Source organism: Pseudonaja textilis, chromosome 4 (assembly GCF_049901715.1).
Source record: "Pseudonaja textilis isolate UNSWEBS1 chromosome 4, rPseTex1.2, whole genome shotgun sequence".
Lineage (NCBI taxonomy): Eukaryota > Metazoa > Chordata > Lepidosauria > Squamata > Elapidae > Pseudonaja > Pseudonaja textilis.
This window is the reverse complement of record NC_141993.1, coordinates 41,623,973-41,647,470: the sequence shown is the minus strand read 5'-3', so window position 1 is coordinate 41,647,470 and position 23,498 is coordinate 41,623,973. Positions and strand designations below refer to the sequence as shown.

Genomic DNA, 23,498 nt, shown 5'->3' with positions numbered 1-23,498 from the left:
AACATGACCCAACGGGCCCTTGGAAGGCGAAGTAGGAAACACCCTTCTGACTCCTGCGCAAAACCCTCCACGCTGTGGTGCAAGTTTGTGCGGAAAGTTATCTTTGCCGCAGCCTCCTGGGGAAGAGTTTTTAAGAGTGCTGCAGAAAGGAATAGAGCAGCAATTCTCAGTGTGTCTGGCGGGAGTATAACCATCTCCCCCGCGGACTGTTTGACTGCGGCAAATAAACGTTGTCCGGAGCACAGCGCTCTCTTGTTCACAGAAAAGAAAGCAGAGGGGGTCAGGGGGAAGGGGAACCCCGAAGCTAAGCGCCATCAGCGCTCTCCTTCCCCGGAAAGTTTATTTTGCGTATCTAATACGCTGCACCTTCAGCCAATGAGTTTCGGGAAACGAAGGCGCAGGTAAGTTTCAACTCCTTTTATCAGCTGGTCTTTGCAAAACAAAAAACAAAGAAAAACAGCGGCGGACGAAGGCTCGAGAGCCGAAAAGTTGCTGCGCGGGTCATTGTTCCGATCCGTAGAAAGGGAGCCTAGCGGGAAGGCTTCAACAGCCTCCTAGAAATAGGCGGGCGCCCCATCTCGCTCCCTCTGGTCTTTTCGGAGTAGCACAGAGATCAGCGGGATTGAGGGGTTTGGCGGAGGGAGGGAGGCATTTGGCAGATTTTAGAGTAATCGGATTATGAATCAAAATGCTCTCCGGAGGTCAGTTTTGCAGTACGACCAGTGATGAAGAAGAAATTGTTCTTTTTATTTCAACTCCCAACCCTCATTTCCAATATTTGGAAAAGCTGTCCTGCACACAGAGGGTTTGAATTAAACAACACTGTTATTAAACGCGTCTCGCATCTTTGCATTTTAACCCTGGAAAATGCAGTGTTTTGGAAGCAAGTGCCTGGTGCGAGGTTCCGTAACTCTACAATCCCAGAACTATTGGCCCACACACGCCACCATTCTCAATCTAGTGTGGGAGTTGTAGTAAATGAATTGTCTGCCAACAGTTTGCTAAATTTTGTAAATTTTGGCCTTCTCTCCCTATCCTGATCCCAATCTCAGTTTTGTCAATTTTAAATCTTGAGACTGGAATAGTTATAAACTGAATCTTGTTGCACATTGGCTATCCATATCATATGACAAATACATTTTTCCATATGAACCTTGCTAAAAGATCCTAAGATTGTAAGTGTTCTCATTTTTAGAAGAGAGGTCTTTTTCAGACCACATGTTAAAATTAAGCACAGAAAAAAATGGGGATTATGTTGGAATCTACAAGTTTTATTCTGTCCCTGTATTTGTATTTTGTGTGTGTGTTTGTGTATGTGTGTAATGTGCATACATACACTGTCCAGCTTAGAATTTTAGAGAACCTGGAATTTTGTTTTGAGTATTAACTAACGGTGACGTTTGACTTTCTGCTTAAATAAGCAGACATAACTAGCCACATATTTTTGAGAACTGTTTTTGAAAGCTGTTCCTCTCAGTTCAAAAGCACAATATTGTATATACAAATGGCAATAATAACTTGCAAGTGATTTCCAAGGCTTTGCTAAAATTTCCTAATACAGCCCAAAGCAGCACAGCTACTTTTCTTGTTGGATGAAACCAGGTCTAAAAGGTTAGACAAAAATAAAAAGCCTTGTGCAAAAGGGAATATTAGAATAGATGCATGATTTATACCCATAATCTCATTTTAAATCACTTCACTTCAAGCAGAGATGTGCGGATTAAGGGTCATATCTGAATGGCAGGCTAGAATGGTACCTTGGGAGATAATGGCTGGGATCAAGATGTACAACTAAAATGTAATCTCATTAAAATTTCAAACTAAATGAAATTAAACATAGTGCAATTATTGTGTAATTACTTATTTAATGTTAGAAGAAAAATTATAATCTGACCATAATTCTTGCAATTTCTTCACCCTAGCCAGGAGCTATATGTAGCCTCACAGCTGTACATTTCAGCATAGGGGACTGTAGACAGCAGAATGAAGAAAAACCTCATGTATTTTCCATAGGACTATTTGGGAAGCGATAGCAAAAATGCGCCATTCAGCTCTTCATTTGCCAAACTGAATTAATTCTAGCACCTGCCCTTATGTAAAGGTGAAAGAGAACAGATTTATCGGTTCAATAGTCAATTCATTATTATATTTTAATGTATGGGATGATACCAGAAGAGGCTTTTATTTTACAGTCACCATCTCTTACATGTGAAATGTCCATGCTATCTTCCATTTGTTACTCTTTAATGTTTTCCCCAGTTCTTCCCACCTCTTCATACCATAATTTATTAGGTAAAGAAATGTCAGTACATTTTAATTGCTAACATTTCATCTTCAAGAACATTTCTCTGTTTACATTTGGCCTGAACCATTTTTTTAAACATTAAATAACTGAATCAATAATAAATTCATTTAAAGATAAGTCATGCAAGAATAAATGGGACTATACATTATGGTAAGCCATGGTATATTTTAACAATCATTTACTGGACCATCATTCTAATCTCATTAATGCATAATATTAACTTATTAGTCAGTAAGGGGTTCTATCACTGTTGTCAATTGGAGTGAGCAACCAGAGAGAAATTGCATACCAATAATTCATCATTTTGGCACCACAGAGAAGCATAGAGCCCCATTTTAATAGTAAGATCTGAACTCTTTAATGTGGGTTTGCATGAATCTGAATTTCCTAGTGTGTAAACAGTTGTATAACCTCAGTGGCTTTTAAAATTCCATCTGTGTTGCATTCAACAGAGAACAAATAAAGGACATCTGTTGGTGGGTGGTTACATGCATGGTTATGTGAATCTGTCCTTGCTTTTTATTATTTCCCAGCATTTCTATTTTTATAATGTGTGTTACTATATCAAAACATATAATCCTGTAATTGGATTCATACACTCAGTTAATTTATTTTAACCATGGTTTATTAACTAGAACACAATATAATTAGACTCAGATAATAAGCTATGGTAAGTCATAAATTATGCTTTAATGTGATTAATTTATCATTAGATAATCTAAACATAGATAAAATCATATTATATCTTAGAACAAGCCCATGGACCGGATGCGTCATGTGCTGGCCATGCCCATTTTAGCGAAGGGAAGAACGTCCTGATATGTCCCGTGATGCCGCTGTGACAACATGAGTTTGACACCTGTGACTTAGCATGATCTACAAACTCAGTATTTTAAAAGAGACATATTAAAATGATAAAATACAAATCATTTTATTAATGTTATATCTGGCCTAGACATCATGTGCTAATTAAAAATGTTGATATGGTTTCATTATGTCATTTCATTACCAATTTTAATGTGCATTACAAATACTGATCTTTTCAAAATGTGGTATCTTATCAATAGAATTGTTTTAAACGAATGCTTTAGAGGGGAGACAGGATGCAGAGAATAGATAGATAGATAGATAGATAGATAGCACATTAAAATTAGACACATTTAATGAGGTTTAACAAGTCAAATCAATGTTGTGCTAGAATTCTTGACTTTTATCGAATTTCACTTGCACCACTTCTGCATTCCTTTGCCTTAACAGGCTGCAAAACGAAGGACAAGAAAATACTAAAGTAACCGACCAATCTATCTTACTGAACATTAGCTTCTTCATAGCAATGTTAGTTTTTTATTAAAAAAAACATTAGTAACCAGGCAAGCTGCAAGCATACAGTTGAAAGCAGCCTTCTTCTGTTGGGCCACATGCATAATTGTTGTTGTTTTTTCCTGAACCCTCCATACCCCCATCACCTTTTCTGGAAACTTGTCTCAGGACAATTCAATAAATAAACAAGTTAAATTATTTCAATGGAACAGCGGCCAATTATAATAAAATAAGAAAAGTCAATCCAGAAATACACGAGTTACAATTATTTTGATGAAAATATGGTCACCAATAATAAAAATAAGTAAATGGAACAATTAATATAGCATTGAATTGTCTCACAGCAAATTGGCCATGTGAGTTGGCTGTGGCCCTGGACCAAGGTCTTCAAACTTGGCAAATTTAAGACTTGTAGACTTCAACTCCCAGAATTCCTGAGATAACATGACTGGAGAAGGAATTCTGGGAGTTAAAGTCCACAAGTCTTAAAGTCGTCAGTTTGAAGACCCCTGCCCTAGACTTTACCTCTTCTAACTCACAGGGAGATAATTGTTCTCTGCTGCTGTGCTGGCTAGTATGGGGAGAGTTTGAAACAAAAACAGCTCAGGTGCAAATAAAAAAACAAAACAACCAGTCATAATGTTTGGAACAGTCAGAACTTCTGTACATGTCTTGAAGTAGCTAAGAACAAAATCGTTGTTCTCTTCCACACTCTCAAAATACATGTGTTGGTTTCAGGTTCACAAGAGTCAAAACAATACTTTCATGTTGAGATCAAAATAATTTACATATCCCTAAGTCTTAAATTAGGTTAATATTTTCTGTAAATTTCCAGGGCTTTTGAAAATTTTGGGATACACCTATAGATCATCAGAGTTGGTGATATTAAGAAGCAAACCAATGCGTATTATTAGAGTAAATATAATCAAACATTTCCTTTTAAATGCTTGAAATCACACTCCATTTTGTTTTCTGTTTTGATAGTTTATCTGGATCCCTTGTTTATCTTCTCACACAGTGAATATAGGTTTACCACCATTTGAATTATCTGCCTTAATAATTGACCTGTGGAAGAAAATATTGTTAGAAATATCAAGAATTGTCTCCTTTTCATCTCTTGGGAGGATCATAACTCAGTTTTTGATGATGAGAAAACTTTTAGGCTATATTCAGATGTTTTTAAAGATAATAAAATAATGACTTTGAGAATGTTCATATATGGGCAAAATTAGATCTTATTGGAAGACTATGGAATTAATATACAATTGCTCTGGCATTGGAGATTGATTCTAGAATAATTCTGTATGAACTATATCAGCTTGAATTTTGAAGGTTAGAACATGTCAACCAAAGCAAACTTAAGCCTGTCTGATTCATCTCTCCCTCTAGAGTTTATGATTATACTAACTGATATACCTATTTACAGAAGAATGCTTAAATAAGTCTTGCCTTTATCCAGCTGACATACATTCAAGATAAAATATTCTTTCTTTCTAAAATGATAATACTTTGTACACTCTGGTATTTTCATGGAAATAGAAGTGTCTATAACTATTGTCCATGAGCCATTTTTATTCAATGATTTTCCACAAAAAATGACATTGCAATGAATAAAAATGGTTTCTATTTTTGACATTTCCAAATAAACTTTTTAAAAACTTTTATATGATGATAATTCTGATATGGTGACATTTTGTTTTGTTTTGAACATTGAACAATGCAATCCTATCTTCATTGTTACTATAGGAGATAGCACCTAGCAATCTTGGCTAACCTTGAACAAGGTGAGCACATTTCCATCTGAATAGCATTTAGATAGAAGACCATGAGGATATCCCAAGATTGTATAGGGAGATTATTAAATATGCAGAAGGCAACAAATCATTCCACTGTATATAACACAGAGCAAACCCTACTGATAGTGTTATCTAGTTGGGTAATGAAATGTTTGCAAGAAAACAAGCAAGAGGACTCCACAGTTCCATCCTGCTGCAAGAGAGTGACATTTATATGGTTGCCTTTTTTAGAAATATATGCTGTAATAAGTAAAATCATTTTGAATGTGTTGTGTGTAATGAACTTTCAAGACATAAACTTGACATTTCCATTTAAAAATGCTTCTTGATTAATTAAATAGATTTGCTTCCAATGCTTCAGGCACAATTGTCCTTATTTTCAGAGCTGGAGGATGTCAAGACTCAACCTTTCAATTTCCTTTTAACTGGTAGTATTTCATGCTCATGAAACAGGGAATATGTGCTGGTGTCTTATTGGATTGATACTGTCCTTTGTTGATGATTAGTTGAGATTTTTGATTTTCACAGTTTTGCTGGCACCTTCAATGCCTTTGATTATCAATGCATTTCTAAAAGAGAACATAGTATTGGATAAACTTTGTTCTCTAACCCTTGTTGCATAAAAACCAATCTAATTGTCTCCCTGTTTCTGCAGCGTCAGAAACTCACCTAAGTTATAGATAAGCAGAAAACATACTGGATCACTGGCCAACTTCTGATGAACTTAGTATAGTGATTGTTTATAGCCACAGAGTGGAAGGTGAGAGGTCCCAAAACTCTTTCTTCAAAAGTCATGCTCTTAACAATTAAACAATGAAAAAACAAAATTAAAAACTATTAAATGTAGCAAAAAATCACCCTTAAATATCAAAACTAGTCCATTACCTGGTTATCCATTCAACATCATTAGAAACTCATTATTTAAACATAATGAGATAAATCAATCTTTTTAGTTCTCAATTTTTTTGTGAAACAAGCAAAAATCAGCAAACATCTCAGCTGTTTCAAAGTATTATAGTCCCAGAAATAATGAAAATCGCCAAAGATTTATCCCTACATGAAGAAAGCCTTCCTTTAATCCAAGTAGAAATTATACTCTGAAAAGTATATTAGAAATGCAAGTCAGTTCTAGTGTCCATAAATTCAGGCTGTGTCACAGCTGTGCACTTGATAAAAGACCCGGCTTTGTCACTCACCTCCTTGTCAGTCACTCAAACCATCTCACTGGGGAATCTCTATTTCTGTGTCTTGCTAGCAATGAATGGTCCAGAGGGCAGATGGATTAATGTCAGGTTTTCTCCTTAAATCCTGTTGAAAGGCTGGCAAATGCCTTTCTTCCAAGGGTTCTTTTTTTCCAGCTGGAGTGCTTTCAGAGTAAGGACACAGACAGAGGCAGCTTTTTGGAAGCAAGTTTCTTTAATTTCCAGGAAGGCAAGAGATAGCAAGAAGTCTGCGTTCCTGGGGCTAGCCAGCTTTGTGTAATAAACTCCTGATTTTTATACCTGTTCTCCTTTTGTGTGTGAGTGCTTAAATCCTGTCAGGGGGGGTTTCCGTCAGAGGGTAAACTCTGCCAGGTGGTTTGATTGGATTATTAGTTTCATTTCTTATATTTGTTTAGTGGCAATCTCCTGTCTGCTATGGGTCTTTTGTCTTATTTGTTTTGCTGATTTGGCATGGCCTTTTGTTTGTAAGGGATTTCTTTTTGTTTCCCTACTTTTCTTAATTACTTGGCTTTTTGCCTAGGGGGCTTCTTTCAATACCTTTTATTAAATCTCTTTTCCTATGCAAGTTTGTTTTATGGCTTAGCCTGATGTTCCCTTTGGGCTCTTCCTGCTTGGGTATCACCACTGTCCTCATGAAGTTCCCTTTCCACAATCCAGAGGAAGAAAAACCGTCCATCCCAGTAATTGGGGTGAAAAATTAGCAATGCTATCTTTGAAGGTGATCAAACTGTCATTTTCGCTACCAGAAGTCAGAATCCATTTTTTTACAATTCTTTATCTCTGTTATGTCTTCGAAAAAAATTCAAAACAAGTCGACTTTCCAATGGGAAGTATTCTTGAAAACTATGTAATTTCCAAGTGTAATTAGAAAAGAAAACATAGTGTCTTTTTAAAGGCAGTGACTGCCATTTGAGCAAGATGTCTGTTGCTTTATCCTTCAGTGCTCAAAACCTGCTAGTCTCACGAGGAGCAGCTGACTGAAGCACTTATAAGTGCTCGCCTGTTCCCTCTTTATCCAGAGAGGTTTAAAGAGGCTGGTCTACTCACCAGGTGTTTGTTCTTCACTGCAGTTTATATTGTGGAGCTGTCCTAGTTTTCCATTCCTTTCTCATCCTCTTTCAACAGATTTCTCTTCTCAGTATAAAAATAGCAAACTTTTTCTGTATCTAATAGAGAGAAATGCTGGGGTTTCTGACTATGTATACAATGAGCAATTGCTTACTCCTAGGAGAATGGATTGAAAGTCTGTAGCATGACATACAGGTTCACTTACAACAGCCATTGTCCTATGTAAATCTGGACATTATTTTTAAAGAGTAATTGGGTACGGGATGTGGTAGGAAGAACAGATATCCTAATAGTAGGCATGCTTTGCTTCAATATACAATTAGAGTTTCCATTTATACTGATAAGTTTTTATTTGTTTTACATTTGAACCTCATTTTTTCTTTAAGGAATGTAATAGATCTAAACAACTATCTTGGGTTCATATATTATGTCTTTTGAGACAAGCACTCAATGCCTGAACACTAAGCCTTATGGTAAGGTTAAACAGAACCGGATACATTGCTGTTGTGATTGGAAGGATCGGTCCTGTGAGGAGTTTTGAATCTGATGACTGTTAGATCGTGGATTGACGTCAGAACCAGGAAACGTTAATCTGAAGGGCAAGCCAGTTAATTAGCACGTTGCCTTAATGGGTATAAAAGGACACAGCTGAGCTGGTGCCTTTTGCCAGAAACAAAATGTCTATTTTGAATGAGGATGTTACTGCAAAGAGATCTCTGTTTGTTTGAATTTTGAAGGGGAGTTCTAACCGTTTCTGCCAGTCGTTATCTTGTTATTTTCCTTCAGTTTGATTTGATTGTGAAATGGCTGCTTTGTGTTTGTTCGTTTGAATCTCCAAGAGGAGACATAACACATTGCTATGAAATTATTTACAAAAAATCCTCCCATCCTCCTCTCCCTCGAAAATGTAGGCCTTTTCATTCTGTCCTAACCATTGTTCCTTTCCTTCTGCCAAAAAAAAAAAAGTCATCCCCTCAATCACTAAAAGAATAACCCTTTTGATTTAATAGCAACACTTTGACAAGGTATACATCTGCTAGCTGTCATGGTTTGATTTACTACAAGCTTCACTTCTCCATTTATCTATGTTATAGCTATTACTACTGTGTAGTAGGAATGTCTGTATTTGAAACTGTTCCGTTGTCATCAAGAAATATTCATCCACAGACATATCTTCCATCTCGGGATGAATGACTAAAACTTTCTACAAAGTGCTACATCTGTAAGCAAAAACAATGAAGCCCTGAATATTGATGGTGGGGTATGATAAATGGCATAATCATAGCAGCATTATTTCTTGGTCACAAGATGAAAGTTTCCAGGCACAATTTAAAGGGAAATGGAAAGTTTTTGCGAAAATAAGCTTGGGTGCTTGCCAGCTCGATAAAGGCATGTTGATCAGAAAATTTCACTGCTATTTAGAGCAGCATGAAGGGGTTTATAAGTTACTCATATTTAAAAAGCAGTAATACGTGATCTCATACTAATTCTCAGACTGTACAATGTGCACCAACAGGCCATCTATTACTCTTTACCTCTGATAAAAATCCAGGATATATGCTGTAGCATAGGTTCCCAGCCCACAGACGTTCTGCAGTAGAGATGGAAATCTGCCAGCTATATAAGTGCTAATGGATCCTTCCAACCAAGTGCTTACTTTCATGGGATTAAAAAAATCCAGGAATCATTAGCTCAGCAATGGCTCATTGGATAATAGCAGGAGCCATATTCTGTCAAGGAAAACATTTCCTGAAAATTATACAGTGAGGTGTTGTCTTTCTTCACAGACAATGAGCTATAAATAAGGAAACATGAATCATTTTTTAAAAAATTGATTCACCTTTTCTTATTTATAGCTCATTTGTTAATTTTTTTTTTAATTAATCGAATTAGTGGCCACTGAACACTGCCTGAGTAGGTGCAAATATGAGTAAATAAATAATGAAAAATTGGCTTCTCCTGTTTTTGGTTTGCCAAATATAACAAATTTAACAGATTTAATCATGACCTCTGTGTATCTCTTACAAAGACATACAGAAACATTGCAAAGACAATACCATCTGATAGTATGGTACAAGAAGCAGGAACAGCACCGTAAAGCCATATCTTTATGGTGCTGCTCCTACTTCATTATAACTTTGTTATACATTATAACTTCATTATAACTTTACAGTCATTTCTCCATCGATACAATGCCAGGGCTTGGATCAGAAAGTCTGTAGAAATATACACATAAAGATTTCCATAGATTACCAGGGTGATATTTAAATGGAGCTCTTTGTGTACTGCTTTCCCTCTTTAGAAAAATGAGATCGATCTTACAGTAGCTAACATCACAGCAGAATCTTTCAGAAAAGAACAGCTGCTCTCTGCTTTTTGTATGGTGAATTATGGAGCCAGTGCCAGTACTTTTTCTGTCTTCTGGTGGGAAGAAAAGAAAGTTATTTCTTAATACCTCTGAGACAAATGCACGTACTATGGGTAGATAGATTTTTTTATTCAAAACAAGTTTATATTGCTTGTCTGTTAAACAATCCCAAAGCAATTAATGATGTAATGCAAAGAGAATTCTTAATAGAAAGTTGCTATAAACTTTACATTTGATGAGAATATGACTTCCTTGCCTAATCTGGTACCTTACACACCCACGGGTTAGACTATAAACCTCCTGATGCCGAGCTTTTCCAGCTGCTAGGAAGATGAAAGTTTTACTTCAGTGCATCTGAGGACAGGGGCTTAACTTCAGTACCATTTGTGTGTGGTAGCTGTAGTAAATTGTGGGATATAAATGTCTTTCTGTCACACAACTCAAGATAAGTACCCTCGTCCTCCCAGCAACTGTTTATATATTGTATTGGGGAATGAAGAATTTTTCAAATTCCTTCTTGCAGAGCTCCTTCTATGGAAATATTAATGTATACACTTTGGAAACAGCACCATCAGTGCTTTTAATCCAGCAGTGACGAAGAACCTGAATTTATTTATGCTGCATCATGTGCAACTGGTAGTGGGAAGGGACCTCTGCTAAGTAAAAGGGGCCTCTGCTAAGTAAAACTCAGTTCTTTAACTCACACTGGCTTTTCCTCTGGACTTGGCTGAGGGAATCAAATGGCTATTATGCAGGCTATTAACTAGCCTAGCTAGTAGAGATGATTGGACAGGAAGCAGCTACTATGAACAGAAAAGGGATAGGTATGGAAAGTGAATTATATGTAGGAGTATGTGCCTTTTATCTGTTTAGAAGGAGTTAAATGTAGTGTTGAGCTTTCTCTTTTCACTCTGAAGCTCAAAAACTGGAAAGAGGATAAATTGAAGAGAAACCAATTCTTAATTATTATTGACAGAAAAGAGTCATGAATGTTCTTACAGAATGCTTGATTGTACTTCTAATGATTGTTTGGTCTTCTCCACTTTCTACAAACTGCCCAGAAACTTTTCCAACTGACAAGTTGTCCAACCAACAATGACTCTCTCTCTTTAGACAAGGGATATCAAACTTAAGGCTCTGACCCATGAAGTGCTTAGATCCGGCCCTCGGTGCCTCCCTGGAAACAGCAAAGGGTGCCTCTGCCAGCAAAAACGGAGCTCGAAGAAGGAAAGATGGGAAGAGAGCAAGCAGCGAAAGATAAGGAAAGGGGAAGGAAGAAGAAAGGAGAATGAGGGAAGGAAAAAGAAGAGGAAGGAAAGAAGATTATAATGACAGGGAGGGAGGAACTGAGGGAAGTCCTGTCTTAGCACTAGGTACCACAGGTACCCCTGACATTAATGATGTCAAGCTGGCCATTCCCATCCTGTCCACTCTGGGGCCCTGAGGTCTAACACAACCCTGATGCGGCCCTCAATGATGCCCCGGCTTTAGACAGACTTCTACTCTCTGCAGAATGCCTAAGCTTGACAAAGATTTTTTTCTATCAAGATAGTTAATGACTTCAGTTCTTTCCTGAATTAGTTTCTTAACTGGAGAAGCGTGCCTCATAATTCTTCTTAATTAATCTATGTTGTAGCTTTTTTGTTCCCTCCTTCCAAATGATGAGCTCTTAGAAGACGTTGATAATTGTATGGCAAGCAAGCAAGAAAATAAATAAGGCTACATGCTCTAGGAGGGGAAACCCAGAGTTCCCCAACTACAACCCATTCATATTCAGTAGAACAATTGGTAGCTGATTTTCTTTCTGGTAGATGATGCTAGTTGAGAGGTAAAAAAAAGCCATCCCACATTAAATTATGTAAAGGCAGCAACTCTTTTTGAACTTGTTCCTGATCTGTAGTAAACTTAGACTGTGGAAAAGCACAATCTATGCCCAGTTACCTCAAAGTTAGGAGTAAAAAATACTAATGTGAGAAGGTCTTAACTTCTCAAATCCTATATTTTACATGTAGTTGACAGATGCAATTGGAAGCGTTAAAAGACTCAAAACTTTTCTGTTTACTTCTCTTACCTCCCACCTTCTCACCAACTCACGTGCTTTTCTGTATTACCAGGACTTTTACCATATGCAGAATTGGCATTGATGCCCCTTTGTAATATTTTCCAATAGCTATACTTCACTTCATATTATAAAATCTCTGCAAGAAATCATCCATTGAAAATGCTCCATTTATTTTTAACATTCGCCTCTCCCACCTTTTGTTGTGTTAAAATGTTTCTGCTAAAATCTCATTTTGAATTGAAGACTTCACCAAATTAATATTAAACTCCCCTACTCTCCTTATACTAGTCTATGACTGTAATACAGATTTACTTTGATATTAAAGTATGAGAAATTTAAAAAAAAACAGTCAAAGTGGGTTAGTACTTATAGTAACACATATTTTTTTTCTTTCAGTATGGTCTTCATGAACCTCATACATTTTGAGTCACTTTGTACTTTCCTGTTTTCCCAAGGTAATTTTTAAAATTTATTTTTAGACAGCAGTGAATGAAATGATAGCGTATGGTATAGCGTGTAACACCATCTGCTTATGACAGGATATGGAAGGAAGGACTGCATCTACACTGAATAAATCTGGATGTTTAGTTTTTTAAAAATCCAACCATGTACTATGCTGTAACACAGCAAGAGAATCGGCATCTTTGCTCTAAATAACTTGATAGCAGTTGAAAAAATTATGGTTATTATATTTGGCAAAATTCATTGCAATATTCAAAGCTTTCAAGTATGGACTGAAATGTCTTGAGATTGTTATTGCCACATTATAAAAGACTGGAAGATTCCCAAGTAGTTAAACCTTAGGCTGTTTTGTTTGAGTGCCATTAATTTTCCATTTATGATTTAAACATAATTGAATGTAATTCAAGTGGGTTTTTTAAAAATATGCCATGCACTGTGTGCTTTGTTGTCTGCTTAACATGTTTCATTGTTTTATATCTGAAGATTGTATGAGAATTTGCCATTGAAAAATCTGGCTAAAACTAGTTTTTTGGGGGGAGTTTCTAGTTCAGGCCATCCTTAACAGTAGATTTATCTCTGTAGAACAAAAGGTAAAGTCAAGGATTTAGCCTGTTGGGTCTTTCAACTCAATCCTTGATCATGCTTGGTCTTGAAAAATCTTTCATAGAAGCCAAAGAATCTTTGATTTGTACCTACAAAGTGACAAGCTTAAGGCCTTGAACCAAAAAGAATCCTAATTTACAGAATATTTTTCACCCCTAAATATTTATTTAACATTCTCTCTGTTCCTTGAAGGAGAATCTTCACCCTAGTGAATTTGACTTGTTATGATCTCTGGTATTATAGGAAACATACACAGTATTTATGTCATGTTTGGCAATGGAAAAAATTACTTAGGGCCAGGTTATTTGAAAGACCACTTTTCTCCAGTTATATCTATCTAGCCCACCAGAGCAGAAAGGCAATGTAACTTGCAGGTTCCATTTAATATAAATGTACGTCTTGTGGGCCCAAGAAAATGGACCTTCTCTGGTGATTTGCATTCTTTGGAATATCATTCTGCTGGAGATGAAACTGGCCCCATCTTGTTTGTTAGTTTCCCATCTTGTTACTTTCCACTGAAGACGTAATTCAGTAGGTTTGGCGATCCTTGATACAGAACTGATCAAGTAGTTGGTGTGAGTGTGTAGTCGCTGCTGCTGGAATAACTGTTCCATGGGTATTTACACTGTGATATTTTAATGTTGTAAACCCCGTCACTGTGGGTAGGATGGTCATATAAATTTGTTTAATAAATAAATGTGACTATCCCTTTTCTCTAGCTGCCTGTTTTAAAAACTTTCTTACTAAGTGCCTGGTGTGGGTAATGCATATTTTATTAGCAGATTGGTTCACTGATTGCTCCATGAAAGTAGCTAAATTTAGTTCAGTAGCAATCCCAGTTAGGAAGCATTAATTTTGAATGAGGCTTTATGATTTTTTAATGTCTCCATTTATTTTATTGCCTGATCGCTATCTGTGATTTTCTTTCTTTCGTCTGTGATTATTAATAATGTATGCATAGAGTTATGTTAGGTATCAGTCAGTTGCTTGCCAATGTTCAACTAAAACACAATATTAGGATAATAGACAAATATTATCCTGTACATGTTCACAATAGTATAGATCCAGGTTTTTTTTTTTTCATATTTTCACTCAAGATAATAAACCAGTTTTTCTACTTCCTATTTTATCACAGCAGAAAGAGCACTGGTAAAAACCTAGAGAGACCAGAAACTTACTTTCAGTTCAAACAACTGATCCCTAAAGCAAGCACCAATAAACAAACATGCAAACATTCTGTTAATTATCAAGTGTAGGATCTTTTTTGAAGATTGTCCAGGAATTAATCTCTTTTATTAAATTGGCAAATTTGCATATATTTCTTGCTCTCTTCTTATACACTCTATCACTCAGAGACAGGTACTATGATAACGCATAATGCAAGAACATCTACTCTTGGATCAAATCAACTTTAAAATTGTTACAAACATGTAACAACTGCTGGAAAATGATTGATTGTATTTATATAATGGTGTAGTGCAGATCAATCAGATCTTTCAGTTAATTTTTATTGCTGATTAATGTATAGGCTATGTAACAAACTGCAGGTTTTTTTAGCTGTGCTGTCTTTTCTAGAATCATATCAAAGTTTTTCTAGAATCAAATCAAAGCTTTTCTGTAATTTGAAAAAGAAGATTTAAGTGTAGTGAATAATGGTGTTAATATCTTAAATGTTCCAAAAAGGTTCAAACTCCAGACTGATGTGGTGATTTTGACAGATATTTGAAAAGAATGGTATGACATGATTTCCTTGAAGTATGTTGATAAGTGTTGACAGTTTCAACTGTTATTTAATGTTGCAGTATTTATATCATGGAGTATCCAAGAATTACACATCAGTCAAGAAATAATTGAGAAGATTTCAATTGCTTCCCAATGTAAGTATTTCATTTGTATACAGTAATTATTCATACTATCCTTTCCACTAAAGATTCATACATATTAACTCTGTAAGAATTGGTGGGATGGATAGAAACAGTGGAAATAGGTGACCTCATCCTGTGCCATATAGATTAAAGATAAAGGCCAGCATCTTGAATTACACCTATCAGCCTACTGGAAGCACATGAAACTGACACAGCAACAGTATTACATAGATGTAACATGCTATACTTAAAACTGCATGTGCCACTCTATTCTGGACCAGATAAGTTTTTGTTAGAGCACAATAGTAGCTTTTTTTTTTTAATCTGAGCCTTCTAAATGTGAAAAATCAAAGATTGGAATGATGATTGTGTATTTTAACAAAGAAATTATCAAGCTGAGGAAGCCTGCCTTAGCCATTGATATTTCTATTTGCTGTAAAGTTTCTTTTTATATAAAAACAAAGGTTTGGGGGAAAAACTTTTTCAGTTAAAAGTATGAAGTTGCAATGATGAAAACCAGTTTCTCCAAGGCATACTTGTGCTTTGCGTGTTTTCATGGATCCCTCCCTCTAAAAGGGACAATCCTATATTTTAAAAAAACATGAGATTTCTATCTTGAGGCATAAGTATTTGGAGCAGCAAGTAATTATTTTACAAGCAAGTTTGTCCTTGTTCAGGTAAAACAAGGACATTGTCTCAGGAAAACATGAAGATTGTATGAAGCTTGTATCAACCAAAGCTCAGATATCTGATCTGTAGATTATAAAATGATTGTAATATAACAACAACTCTCAGACCTGCAGCTAAAACAACCTCTAAACGTTTTTAATCCAGAAAGGATTTACAACAACAATTGCATTTGTCTTTTAAAAAGCTGAGGGGTGAAGTATATATCAGGGCTTTGTGTTAAACAATAATATGGCTTAATTCGGTTTTGAATAACTGTGCTGTATTAATCTATTCATTATGATTTGTAGCTGTAGATAATGACTGAAAGTGATATCGAAACTCGACTGGTTGTGACTTTACTTAATAAAGCTTGACTCAGTGTGATGCATGTTGCGTACATGAGGAAAAACTGGTTAGGTGCCTGAAGGAATAATATCTTGAGTCTAGTTAGAAACAGCTGCTGTTCTCAGAATGGTTCTATTTTTAGTCCTCCCAATAACAAACTTTTCTGGTTGAATATCTAGAAGAATAAAATGCAGCAGCATTCAAGCACAAGAGTTATATGTAAATCTCCATATCCTTTAGTCTAGGGGCTTTTTAGATGTCTTTAACTCTGATTCCACAACTTCCATTGGGTATGCTCTGGGTCAGAACTCAGAGGCATCTAGAAGTTATGGGGTTGCTTATCACATTTTAGAACTTCAGCCTGGAAGTTTCAGACTGTCTGGGAGCTATTTTTAACTACATTGTTCAGGCTTCTCTTAATCGGTACTCTCCAGGTTAGATAGAGGCTGGGGTGGAGTTGGGAATGGGGGAGAGACTGGATGATACTAGAATGAGAACATTTGTTAAACTGAAGTCCAGGCTAATGAACCCTAACGTTTTCAGGATTTTTAATTGTGATGGTTAGGGGAGAAATAAGAGGAAACCTAGTTGGGATTTATTTATTCATTAAGACATGGGTGAAGCCATCATTTATGAGTCTGGTTGGCATACATCAATAAAAATCAAAAGCAGTCAAAATTTATATTTATAAAAAAAACTTAAGTATGTGTGTGTGTGTGTGTGTGTGTGTGCGCGTGTGTGTGTATATGTATATGTATATGTATGTGTATATATATATATATGTATATGTATATGTATGTATATGTATATGTATATGTTATGTCTCCCCTTTAATTGCAAGAGGGCAAAACGAAACAGCAGTTCACAAACCAAAAAGCAAACCTTCCCAAAAGGACTGTGGAAGGGTTTCCAGTCCTCAGCAATAAATCCAAACTCTGTCCGGCAAACCTGACGTGGCTATAAATCCCAAAGCCTCAAAGAGTTATCTCCGTGTGTTCACTCCCATAAATCACTTTGCTGCCGTTTCCTTATATCCACTATGAGGGCGTGTTAATCTCCTTAATTAGTCACTGGCTCGACACCTCCTTCCTAATTGTGATTGACGCCTAAACTTACGTCTATTACGCACATCTAGCCAAGTTCTTTCCAAAGACTCCTCCCCACTAGAAAAGTCTCGCAAGTGTTCCTGGTTAGCTATTCCCGGCTGTTGCTCAGCCAGAGGAGAAGAATCAGAGGAGGAGGTCGAAGGTCCTGACAGCTCTATTAAATCAGGTTCGTCCCTGTATTTTCCTATGTCATTATAGTTGTGCTTTTAAAGTTGTAGCAACGTTTCGGCAGAATTTCATCTGCTATCATGGTGGACTCTGGAGTCAGCAGAGCACCAGAGGAGCACCACTATAAAACCTAGCTAAACACTTAGCAAAACAGCTACAGCCCCATGCTGAAACAGCAGCCTCACATGTACAAAACTCATGCCACTTCTTGGAAATGATCAAAGATCTACATGTGGAACAAGAAGATCTGCTTGTAAGTTTCGATGTGGTTTCACTATTCACTCAAGTCCCGATAAAAGAAACTCTTGAAATCATCAAAAATAAATACCAACCAGCTAAACACTTCATGGAACTAACAGAACACTGCTTAACCAACACATATTTCATATACAAAGGACAAAGATACAAGCAAATTGAAGGAGCCCCTATGGGATCACCACTATCACCCGTCATTGCAAACCTATTCATGGAAGAATTCAAATCCAGAGCCCTGGCTAATGCCACCCACAAACCCAAACTATGGTTAAGATACATTGATGACACATTTGTGATTTGGCCCCATGGAAAAGAAAACCTAAACAATTTCCTAACACACCTAAACAGCACACACCCCAAAATCAAGTTCACCATGGAAACGGAAACAAACAACTACCATACCTAGATGTACTAATCTACAAAAAAACAGATGGCACACTAGGACACACCATATACCAGAAGAAAACACACACCAACCACTACCTCAGCGCCCAATCCCACCACAATCCAGCACAAATAAACTCTGTGGCCAAAACACTAATTGCTAGAACCAAATGCCTGGCAGACAAGACACACATAAAGACTGAACTATGCACCCTGACTAAAGTACTGACAGCCAACGGCTTACACAAAAGCAAAATCACCGGCTTGATCCACAAAAACACACTGAGACATAATGGAGACCTAGAAGATGAACAGACCTATGGAACAGCTGTCCTGCCCTACATAAGAGGTACTACAGACAAAATCAGTAAGATACTACACAGGCATCACATCAAGACTGCCTTCAAAACAGACAGAAAAATAGCAGCCATCTTTAGAAACCCCAAAGATAAAATTGACCTGGAAAACCAAGGCATATACTAAGTCCCCTGTGCATCATGCCCGGCCACATACATTGGACAGACCAATAGAAGAATAAGTACCCTCCTGGATGAACACAAAAATGCAGTAAAAAAGCTGGAACACACTTCCTCACTAGTCCAACACATGAAAGCCACAGATCATAGCATCAACTTCAATGGCACCAAAACCCTAGCCACTATAGAAAACCCTAGCCACAGAATTATCAGAGAAGCCATAGAGATTGAAAAAAGACCAGAAAGCATGAATAGAAGAGATGATTCCACCAGACTGTCAATTATTTGGAAGCCTGCACTCACAAACAAAAAAAATCTCCACACCACTAGCCAGGGAAACACCTGGGCACAAACAGATCCCCCCTGATACCTCCAGCTCAAACACACTCCAACCAGGCACCCAGATGAAACCTAGCTTCCTAACAAATGATAGCTGTCCATTTACTTGGAGCCAAGCTGCACTAAAAGCCTCCAATACAGAAACACAATGTTGCCAGCCAATCAAGACACAAAAAAGCCACAAAACAGACAGAAGATATTAGAAACACCAATCAAGCAGAACACAGCAAACTCCAAGACCAATAAACACAGATGACAACCAATCAAGATGAAGAAAAAACCATTCTGGCACAGCAGTAGGCTAGCCCCAAATTTAAAACCAAAACAACTGTAAAAGTCTGAATCACAGACGAACACAATACAGAAGCCTGACGATGGCAGATGAGATTCTGCCGAAATGTTGCTACAACTTTAAAAGCACAACTACAATGACGTGGGAAAATATCCGAACAAAGCTTGCAGCTGCTTCTTCCTTTTAACTGCTAGTGGGGGTATGACTTGATTGGGTGGGGGGGTGTTCTCATTGGTAGGGGGTTTGGCTGTGTTCTGATTGGTTGGGGGGTTGGCCGTGTTCTGATTGGCTGGAGGCGTGTTCTGTTCAGGTGGGGGCTTGGTTGTGCTCAGGTTAGTCTAAGTTGCTGGGGGATTTGAGTTGGTGAGCTGTGATCTTGCTGTTTGGCTTCGAGTTCGTGGTCGTGCTGCATCTTCATAGTGGGTGTCGGTTTGCTTCATGTATGGCTCGGAGGGGTTTGAAGTGGGTAGTGATGCAGCTGCAGTGCGGCTTCTGGTCCGTGGTCGTGTCTCATCTTCTGAGTGGGTGTGAGTCTGTTTTCTACGTGGAAACGGCCTAGCCGTTTTTTCGGGACTCAAAAAAAAAAAAGACCCAGCCTTATTATATGAGAAACACGGTATATATAATCAAAATACAACCATACACATACAACTGAGACTAGCCATAAAAACATTCATTCTTCCAACAAGAAAGGCTCAATTGCCAGCCTGGTCTAATGCTTAAGAGAAAGACAGGTCTAGGATTGGATGGGAATGGAATGGAATCTGGAAGGGACTTTGGAGGTCTTCTTGTCCAGCCCCCTTATCAAACAGCAGACCCTATTCTATTTCAGTTAAGTGGCTGTGCAGTGGAGAGGGAAAGCAATAAAGAAATGTCTCCTAGATCCCATTAGGTGATACTGCCTCAGAGAGGGAGCCTGGAATATGTCTCCTACATCACCTACTTCTAACAACAGATGTGTAACAAGGGTCCAAAACACTCAAGATAATACTATATTGGCATTTAATAATGCTTAGCAGGCAATTTTACAAACCTATCTACTAGATTAACCTGACAGTTGAGAATATCTAATTTAGAACCCTTATAATTACATTTCAGATAGTAAATACAGCTTTGGCTGGATTTCATCTTCTTTCCCTTGCTATTTATAACTTTAAAAGCTATGAACCTTTGTTTTTAGTGTGTGCATTTCTTTTTCTCCACCAAGCCCATTCATGACCCCAAAACAACAAAACAGTTCAAAATGTTGTTAACGTTTATGAGAAAATGCCTCTGTCTTTTTTCAGTAATGAATTGCTCTGCTCCAGTCGATATCTTATTTCTGTTAGATGGATCCTATAGCATTGGCAAAGCAAGCTTTGAAAGGTCAAAATATCTGACAATCAAGCTTTGTGATGCATTGGACATTAGCCCAGAAAAGGTAAGTTTACTCATATATTCCACACAATATCAACAGCACTGCAACAAAATTTACATTGGGATTGATTCTGGAATTTAAAGAACATTTCTGTCTCTGAAATGTTTCATTCCTTCTGTTTCTATTTTATTGTATTGGGGGTGATAAGATATTTGTATATTATTCTCCATTTAGATAGGTGGGGCATACATTATTTAAAAAAATAAAATTTATTTTTAATTTTTATTGCATTTGTTAATGCCACTCAACTTAGAAGCTTCTGGATCTCCTTAATAATATAAATGTTGGGTTGTCAGTGTTCTCTCAACTTGTCATTTTCTTGCAGACATTTCATTACCCAACTATGTAATATCATCAGTGCAAAAAGGGGGTGGGGTTTGCTCTCTGTTTATATACTAGTGGTTTGCCCTGATATTGTTGGTGAAAGTATTCTTGGTTTCGTGCTTAGACTGCTATTTACTGTTTGATTGTTTGGTAGTTCCTTGATTGAGATATTGTTTGCTGCTTGATTTGGGTCTAGTTTAATTTGGCGTCAATCTCTCCTTATCTGAGTGTTGATTGCTGGCAAATAGGTGTTGTGGTCTTTTAGCTTTTAACTTTTGCTTGCCTGTTTTGAATGGTATGTAGATGTTGGTAGTTGATTTGTCTGAATGGCAGACTTCTAGGAATTCACTAGCATTTGGGGCTTTAACTTGATATAGGATGCTCACAGTTTTCCAGTTGAAACTGTGATTAAATCTCCTCATGTGTTGTACACTTAAGGAGTTTTCATCATGCCTTCTGATGGCTAGTTGGTGTTCCTGGATATGCTCTGTTAGTTTTCTGCCTATTTCTCCAACATAATGACTGTTACAGCCTATACACTGTGTGCTGTAGATAACTCATGTTTTTCTTCTGAGTCTTTTGGTTTATTATTTAAGATAAAGGAGGATTTTAGTTAGTTTATGTGCTATGGTGATACTTTGTGGTTGTAATAGTTTATCTGAGACTTTTTTGATGCGTGGCGGTGCAATCCTTATTGGTTGTGCTGTACTGAGTTGAGCAGTCAGGCACCTCTTGATAAAATTACATGGGTATCCATTTTTTGGAAGATGTTGTAGAAATGATCTGCTTCCTTTTTGTGATGTTCAGGGTTGCTGCAGTGTGTTTGTACTTGGCTAAACAGTGTTCTTACACAGCTTCTCTTTGTGAGAGTTTGGGTTGTTTCTTTGATAGTGGAGCATTTGATTAGTCTGGATGGTTTTACAATACACTCATGTTTCCAATTTGCCACCATTGCCTCTGTTGGCTACTGTGTTGTTGTTGTTTTCTTCTTCCCTTGTGAATATTATTCCTTTGAAGATGTTGCTGATTGTTTCACATGCCTTCTAATTAGAAGGAAAGGAAAGTATCAGAAGCAAAGGAAATTCTAAAGAGAATAAATTTAAACTTCTTATTTCTAAGTGTCCATAGCTTAGCATATTGAGACCACCTGAACTTTTTCTTACCTTTTTCAGGTTAGAGTTGGAGCAATACAATTCAGCAACACTCCTCGCTTGGAATTCTCATTGGATGCATATTTCACCAAGCATGAGATAAAAGATCAACTCAAGAAGATTGTGTTCAAGTAAGATAGATTTTGTATTTGGACTCTTGCTCTGGATCATTGAATCAAATAATTGCATTAAGTGAACTCAAAGGTCATATAACATCAATCAAGAATTGTAGCTGAAGAGGCATTAGCCTTTGTTTAAAAGAAAGTTCTTTCAAAGCAAAATGATATTCTGTTATATCATATGGAATTCTCCCTAAGTTTACTCAAACATTTAAAATTATATCAAATGATTAATAAGTCTGTAATTTCTCTTATCGACTAATATTAACTATCTTTTAAAGCTCAAAATCTTCCTGTTAGTTTCTATGGCTGACACTGGCTGTCCTTAGTCTTAATACAATACTTTCAACACAATACCACATGACTCTGCCGTGCGTCCTACTTATCATTAGCCGTAAATATTTCCATTTTTCTGATGGGCCCGTGTTAGCTACTTTCTCCAGATCACCCAATGAGCTCATCATTTTTATATGTTCCTATGATGTCTCATGTTTTTGTTTACTCTGTTATATAAATTAAAAGGAAAGGTTTTAATTTGTAGTGTTGCCACATTTCAATCACAGGATAAAGAACAGTAGAAATTGCATTGAAATTGTATGTGTACCTACTATATCCAATTCTATCCTATTGTCTCTTTGTCTCAGCTCATGTGTATCAATATCCATGGTTGCTTCCAACAATTCAGTAAGGCAATTTTCCAATGGCATGTTAACAACATGGGTGTGCATATTAATTAGCTTGTTTATGGTTACATTTAACATGCAGGTGTAGAAAAAAAAATCTTGAGAGCTTTGTAAATTTAAAATCCAAGAGTTTTCTAAATCAGAAAGAGTTTTAGCTCATTTATGTATAAGAAAACCTTTTATATATAATATTCTAAGATAATGTCCCGATCTGATGAGCTCTAAATATACTGGGTTGAAAACTAGAAATCTCAAACCACGTCTTGGAAGAATAAGAATAAAAGAACTTTTCTCCATCCAAATAGATTGGGACTAAGTTTCCCAGAATTACAGTTCCAATGTATCATTTAGTGGAGGACTGTTTTAAGATATGGATTTTATCACAGAATGCAACTCTAAACACAACTATTCAGTGGGTTTAGGCTTTGGCAGGTGGAAAATGATGGCCACTGACAAAATGCAGCTGTCCAGGAAAAGCATGTCTGCCATTGCAGCTTTGTTGACGCATTCCTGACATGGAACTTTAGAGTAAAGCAGCAGAGAGAAAGAATAAAGGAAAAGCTTTAAAAAACAGTTCAAAGACAGTTTTGGCAGGCGTTTAGAGTACTTAGAATTACAAGATGATAGAGAGAAAAATGTGTAGATTAAAGCATTAGGCACCATAAAGCAAAAGTGTGACCAAATGTGAATACACTGGG

At 36.9% G+C, this 23,498-nt stretch overlaps 1 protein-coding gene across 2 annotated transcripts in view; it reads left to right on the top strand.

Annotated features, from left to right (window-relative positions):
- The window catches only part of VWA2 (von Willebrand factor A domain containing 2), a 37,297-nt gene continuing 13,799 nt past the window's right edge, over positions 1-23,498 (top strand). The window contains exons 1-5 of one of the 2 annotated variants that reach the window (XM_087932705.1): positions 1-401; positions 12,539-12,597; positions 15,010-15,084; positions 20,393-20,526; positions 22,020-22,129. In XM_087932705.1, coding sequence (XP_087788831.1) covers positions 4-401; positions 12,539-12,597; positions 15,010-15,084; positions 20,393-20,526; positions 22,020-22,129 — 776 coding nt within the window. In that variant the 5' untranslated portion in view covers positions 1-3. The remainder of the gene's footprint in view (positions 402-12,538; positions 12,598-15,009; positions 15,085-20,392; positions 20,527-22,019; positions 22,130-23,498) is intronic. The other variant, XM_026704816.2, reaches the window with a different exon arrangement.